The 7,510-nt window shown below is 39.4% G+C and overlaps 1 protein-coding gene across 1 annotated transcript; it reads left to right on the forward strand.

Moving 5' to 3' along the window:
- The first annotated feature begins 4,250 nt into the window (after positions 1 to 4,250).
- Positions 4,251 to 4,730, forward strand: LOC122508787 (ribonuclease H1-like). Its single transcript, XM_043622333.1, has one exon. It carries the CDS (start codon positions 4,251 to 4,253, stop codon positions 4,728 to 4,730), a length of 480 nt encoding a protein of 159 aa, XP_043478268.1.
- The last annotated feature ends 2,780 nt before the right edge of the window (positions 4,731 to 7,510 follow it).

Below are 7,510 nucleotides of genomic sequence, written 5' to 3' on the forward strand. Positions count from 1 at the left end.
AGAGCCTTTTTTTAAAACCAATTGGAAGACAAGTAATTTAAAATATTTTTTGGTTGTTAAATTATTTTTAAGCGTTTAATTATATGTACTTTTAAATAAATTATTCCTTTTTTAAAAAAAGTTTCATGAAAAAGAAAAAAAAATTGCCAAAAATTACTTTTATTTTGCCTATAACAACTAGGCGTAACCCCATAAGTTTATTTTTAGATGAAATTAGAGGTAGAAAGAGATAGATGTGGATATTGAAAGTATTAAAAGAGATGAAATAAAGGTTATTGAAAAAGATTTATACAGAAGGAAAGATAAAAAGTGATTGAAGTGATAAAGTGGGGATAGACTAAGATAGAAACACCAGCAGTTACAAAACCGAGCTCATCTGAACAAATGGATTTGCAGTGGACAGCATAGCAGCAATATGATTGAAATCTTGCGTTGCGACCATTTCCCCTATCCTCCCTACTCAACCAAGAATAATTTTTTGGAATGTTCATGGTTTTGGTAATGCTGCAGATATTGGAGACGAGATTGGTGATATGGATATTTTGTCGGTCAGTGAAACGTGGTCAACGAATAATGATTTAAAGTTTCATAATTCGCCCAACTTTATGTCGGTTGTTGCTCCTGCTCTGAGGACAAATAGGATTGGCAGAGCTAAGGGTGGTTTTTTGCTTGAATATAATTAAAATTTCTATAAGGTGGAACTTTTATCAAATGTACCCACTCACATGATAGCTAAATTCCAATCTCATTTTAATTGTTTTATTTTAGGACTAACTTATTTCTCCCCACTTATTGATTTTTATTCTTATCTTGACGATTTTACTAGAGCTCTGATATCTGTCAGCGAAAATTATTCGTGCTTACCTATTATTGTGGGGGGGAGATTTTAATGGTAGAGTTGGGACATTAAATAAACTGGATCCTCAAATTTTTAATTCTTCATTTTTCAATGTTAATAGAAATTCTTTTGATAAAGTGGTGAATTTTAGAGGCAAACTACTGGTCGATTATATGGAAATATGTAATTTTATCTTGTTAAATGGTCGCTCATCGGATGACAATCCCGCAAATTATACTTTTGTAGGAGCGCAAGGGCACAGTGTTATAGACTTGGTTTGGTGTTCTCTTGACGGCTTGTTTATGTGTCGGAATTTTCAAGTCTTACACATCCCTACTCCCTCTGACCACCTGCCGGTTGCTTTGTTTTATCTTCTGAATTTAATATTGTAAATAACTGTCAATTGCCTTCTCAAAAGAAAGGAGTGTTTTTTGATTTTAAAAAGGCAGATATTTTTGCTAATCATATGGCATGGAGAAGAGAGGTGGCAGAAATGTATCAGGATTTGGAGGGCTTGAATGATACCTTGATTGATGTTATGTTTCGTGTAGCGGGAGACCTGAATATAGTGCGTGAGAGTGTACGTTGTACTCGTAATATTAACAAACCTTGGTTTGACAGGGAATGTAAAGTCGCAAAACATAATCTTCGATCTGCATTGAAGCTGGCCAAAACTAACAATTTTTCTTCTCATTATAAAGATGATTTTTTATTTAAAAAGAGTGAATTACGTAAGTTGTTATTTGCTAAGAAGAATTATTATCGTAAAGAATTGTTTAATAAACTTGAGAATTGTAAAGATTTTGGCCAATTTTGGAAAATTGTAAACTGAAGAAGAATTACTCTTCGCGAATTTGTAATGTTAATTTATCTGAATGGCAAAACTTCCTCCCTAATAGCTACCCATTTTCAGTTAATAATTCATTGAGCTCTACAACTAGTAGAATATCCCACCCTACTTTAGATTGTGACATTAGTATTGACGAAATTTTGTTTTCTTTGTCAGAATGTAAAAATGGCAAGGCTCCCGGAGTCGACGAGATAAGCTACGAATTTTACAAACACCTACCGCAAAATTGGATTTTATATATTCACCACTTTTTTAATTTAATTCTAGAGACAGAGATAATTCCAAAGGCCTGGGGTAAATTGACCACATTTATGCTCTATACAAAGGGCAGTATGGATAACCCTGAAAATTACAGACCCATCACACTTGTTAACTGTGTTGCAAAAATATTCTCTCAAATCATCTGTGATCGGTTAGTAACATGGGCAACAGATCTCAATTTGATTCCAGAATCACAATCGGGATTTAGAAGAGGCAGGAGTTGTCTCGATAATTTATTTACGCTTTTATCGGTAATTCAAATTCATTTAAGAAATCCAGGGGCGGTGGTTTATGCTACTTTTGTTGACTTCAAGGGGGCCTTCCCATCTGTTTCACATTCATTATTGTGGGAGAAATTGCATAATCTCGGATTGAGTACGAAGATAATTAATATTATGAAGAGTTTTTATTCGACGGCAGGGGTCTTTCAATTGACAGTAGGACTCGGATTAAAAATGTATTAAAAATAATTAAATCTCTGTAAAAAAATTTCATTGAATTGAGAAAAGTTTTTAAAAATAATTAAAATTTTGTCAAGAATTTTATTAAATATTTTTTAAAAAAGTAATTGAAATATAGCCAAGAATTTTATTAAAATTTTTGAAAATAATTGAAATTTAGAGAAAAATTTCTACTACTTGACATTTCGAACAGATGGCGTTTCGAATATTTGAGCATTCGACGAGACGCATGCATATCCCCTAATCGACAAGTCGTCGAATGATCAAATAGTCGAATGCCAAGTAATCGAATGGACAAAACGTCGAATGCTAAAAACATCGAATTGTCAATACGTCGAATGTTCAAAACGTCGAATTATCAATTCGTCGAATGTTAAAAACATCGAATCGTCAATACGACGATTGTTCAAAACGTCGAATTATCAATTCGTCGAATGCTAAAAACATCGAATGGCCAAAACATCTGATAATCGATAAATTACCAATAGATAATCTTTCAATTATTCGCGAAAGCTAGTTTTTATTTTTCCGTCGCTGAGCAAAAGCGAAGATTCCGAATTGCGGGAATGCGGCATCAGCCGGTCGCACTAGGCCGCGTCAGCCAATCGGAGCGTCGATCGCTCCCACTGCGCGAGTCTCCCCACTCAGCCGCGCCACAGAGCTCGGAGACGGAGCTCTCGTCGTCACTTCTTTCCGAGCTGCCTGCCTGCACGGTCGCCTCGCTCCCAATTCGCGCAACAGCCTCTTTTTTTGTATTTTCCCACTAAAATAAAAACGACGTTCAATATTTAATTTCCTATAACTCACCGAGTTTTATTTCAACGCGATTTTTTTCCCTAAATAGTTTCTTTTAAATCCCCAACAATTTTGGAATCTTTTACGAGGGTCCAAAATTGTTCCTTTTTTTTTTCGCGCTAAGAATTTTTAGAAACTTTTTTTGAGGGTCTAAGATTCTTATTTCGCGAATTCCCAAACGAGCAATCTTCGGAAACTCGCGGAGGGTCCGAGGTTGTGTTTTTCCTTTAATACGGTTACGTGGAAACTCACCGAGGGTCCTGAAACCGTTATTTCTTTATTCCCATTTTAAATTAAATTTTCTTTTGTTTTTACAAGCAATTTATGGAAACTTTCTGAGGGTCCATTAATCGCTTTTTTACTTAAATTGTTCACTCGTTCTAATTTTTGGAAACTCGCGCAGGGTCCAAAAATTATTCCTCTTTTTTTTTTTCCCAGTAAGTTATATTTATTTATTTATTTTTTGTTTCTTTTTGTATTGCACATAAATCGATTCCCCGAATTATAGAGAAATCTTCGGAAACTCCAGGAGGGTCCGAGGTTTCATTCTCTCTCAAATAAATTCTCCCTTCTTACCGAGTTTTTGGAAACTTGTTTTCGACAAGGGTCCAAAACTCGCAGATATTGTTCAAGCCCAAAATTGACGGTATCAATTTTGGCGCCCAACGTGGGGCTCTGCAGAGATTTTCGGTAGAAAATCACGAACCCGAAAAAAATTCTCACCACAGATTCTCACTTCCGGGAGTGAGACGAATATACATTTTCGACAAAAACACCCGGTGGCGCTCAACGTATCGTCTCTTTCATTCATCAATGAAAGAAAAAACAGCAAATTTTCCAGCTAGTCGCAGCGAATCACACGCTATAAGCCGCGAAATTCAAGACTTATCGTGTAAAAACATCGCTGAGTCAACCGAATCACCACATTCTGCTCGAGTGATTAAAATCAAAAAAGATCACAAAAGTCTTAGATTTTGCGCAGATTTTCGAAAAATTAACTCAATCCGCAAGAGTGAATAGTTTTTTTTCTCGTATATTTCGGTGCATGGAGTCGAAAAAGTACAATTTATCATCCGACGAAACTGGGTTTACCAACGTTTACACGGACGGCGCGTGTTTTGGAAACGGAAGATCTTCACCGAAGGCCGGAATAGGCGTATTCTTTGAAACCGATCATCCTCTGAATATTTCAGCACCTGTCGACGGCAAACAAACGAACAACGCCGCTGAGCTTCAAGCAGCAACGAGTGCCGTTTTACAAGCACAAAAAGCCGGAATTACAAAATTGCGAATCAACACCGACTCTCAGTACGTGATCAGAAGCTGCACAGAGTGGATACCTCGTTGGAAAACAAACGGTTGGACAAAAGCGTCAGGAAAGCCAGTCGAAAATAAAGAACAATTGCAAGATTTAGATCGAGCAATTTCGTCACTGGAAGTAGACTGGAAACACGTTCCAGGACACAGCGGACACCCGGGAAACTCACAAGCCGACGACTTGGCAAAAAGAGGAGCCAAGCGGTAAAATTTTCAATGACGGTTAGAACACCTCAAGAAAAAAATTTGCGCTCTCGTACGGTGTTAATAAACACTCCACCCGGCACGCGTAACAACGTTCCGCAAGTATCGACAGGTTTACTCACGTCCAACTCGAAACAAATTCACTTCAGCGCGATGGGTGATGAAACAGCGTCCCACGATCCTCAAAACAAAAACAGTTTCGGCTCAGGATCGTCATCAACCGAAGATTTAAATTATATTTCACCACCTGGAAGTGAAATTCTTTTAAATCGTTCGTCCGCCAGCGTAACTGTAAATAATAATTCGTTAAACATGACGACTGATTCAATCGTGAGCACTGCACCAAATTCATTGCCAATGATCACTACATCGCTTATTGGTGGAGTATCGACACAAACTGGTCACAACCTAGCAACAGCTTCGACAAATTATCACGCTCCTGGACCATCCGGAATAATGACTACCAGGATAATAGGCACTTCGGAACCAACAAGAATGGTTTACTCGGGTTTACCGAGTTTACTAAACAGCTCAATTTCTATTCAAAGTCCTCCACAGAGACCTTTTGCGGAAATTGGACAACAAGGTGCGCGTTATGCGGACTTCGGTGTGATTCCCAGATACGATCAATATTTATCTGACAATATTGGACCGAGAAACACAAGGCCTATAATCCAGGATCCGATTTTTTCCCGGAATTCCGGTTATGGATCTCAGGCGACAAATTCTAATATGCCGAGTTCAGTTCCAGTATCTAATCAGATTCCTGGAAGAAACGTTAGTAATTCACAGATTCCACCAAGGGTAGAACCCCCCCAGAATGCTTATTACCCACCAGCACCAGTACCAGATCCAAATTGGTACGCGTGGCGCGCATTCATGGAGGCACAACGAAATCCTGTACCTGTACCAGAGTTCTTTGGAAAAGAGCACGAAGATCCAGTCAACTTCTTACGAGAAATGAACAACTACTTCCAGCTCCTGGGAACGCCTGAAACAAACAAAGTTCGCGTAGCAAGCCAAGCTCTTCGTGGCGAAGCGGAAAAGTGGTGGGAGATGTACAAAGGAGTCCCTTTCGAATGGAATCAGTTTCGAGACCTTTTGATGCGCCAATATAATTCTCCTGCGATACTCGGAAAATTGCAAGCCCAGCTATTTTCCCTACGTCAAGGGGAAAAAGAGCCCGTTGGAGTGTTTCTTCAGAAGAAATACTTACTTTTCCGGAGATTGCGACCTGGAGAAACAGAAGAAGTCATCGTGCATACTCTAATGGAGCTTTTGAAACCAGCGATTCGACACGCAATACGCGCTTCAAATCCTCTGGACTGTGCTACACTGCTGACCAGAGCCGTTGAATCAGAAAAGGACGAACTGGATTTGCTACGAAGCCAACCGCGCAGAGAAGAAAGGAAAATCGTCGAAAATCCAGCTGCTACGAAAAAGTATCCTCCAGACTGCTGGTACTGCCCTGAAAAGCATTTGCACAAAGACTGCGCGGTTTACAAAAAGCAGTTAGAGGACCGTAAAAACACAGGTCAGGAAAACTGGCGACGGGCGGTGGATGCACCGACCACCGCCAACAACAACAACAACCAGCCGAAACATTAACTTCGCTTTATCTGACTCTCCAAAATCATCGAAAATTACCGCGCGTATTAACCTTTACCAACGATCAAGAAATAGTTGCGATCATCGACACAGCAGCAACCGAAAACTTTATTCATTCCTCTAAATTAAATTCAGCGCAACTCGCGTCTCTCGCCCCGAGTTTCGACAAGGTAAGCTTGGCAGCGCCCGGAACGAGTATGAAAATCTTGGGACGAATCACGCTCCTTGTTCGAATTAATACACAAGAGATGAATGTTGAATTTTTTGTCTGCGAACAGCTGAGAGAAGAAATGATTTTGGGTTTACCCTGGATGGAAGATCAACAAACAATAATCGACATTCCAGGAAAAAGAATTTACGCGGGTAAAGAGAGTCGATTCACAATATTTTTCCACCAACAATCGAAACCACGAGACCAAATCGACGTGGAAAACGAAATCGCCATGGAAAATCTTATTCACAATTTCCCACCAGAATATGAAGGCGAATTTCTCGAAATCGTACAACGTTACGCCACCACAGTTGCGCCCGGTCCGAGTCTAACACAAACTCGATCAACACGTCATAAAATCGAATTAACCGATAACCGACCTTTTCGGTTAAGGCCGTATCCATCGTCAGCTGAAAAGCGAAAAGAAATGCTTGAGCAAGTTCAAGAGATGCTTTCCAACGGAGTCATCGAACCGAGTACGTCACCTTATTGTTCCCCCGTGGTTCTGACGAAGAAAAAGAACGGAAAATTTCGTTTCTGCGTGGATTTTCGTCGCCTCAATTCGATTACACAAGATGTAAATCATACTTTGCCCAGGATCACCGACTCTCTAAAAGAACTCGGAAACGCGAAAATATTTTCCGTGTTAGATTTGCGTTGGGGATACTGGCAAGTACCGATGGATGAGAATTGTAAACAATTTACCGCATTCTCGATCCCAAACGGCGGGACTTACCAATTTCGCGTTATGCCTTTTGGCTTAAAAGGCGCTCCAAACACGTTCCAAACACTGATTAGTCAAACCGTGTTACGAGGATACGTAAATCGCTTCTGTATGGCCTTTTTAGACGATATAATCGTTTATTCACAAAATTGGACCGATCACATGCGTCATCTAAATCTCGTGTTAGAACGATTAGAGATTCACGGTCTAACTTGTTCAATCGACAAATGTTTTTTCGGCC

The sequence above is a fragment of the Leptopilina heterotoma genome, unplaced genomic scaffold (genome assembly GCF_015476425.1).
Source record: "Leptopilina heterotoma isolate Lh14 unplaced genomic scaffold, ASM1547642v1 Lhet_57, whole genome shotgun sequence".
Classification (NCBI taxonomy): Eukaryota; Metazoa; Arthropoda; class Insecta; order Hymenoptera; family Figitidae; genus Leptopilina; species Leptopilina heterotoma.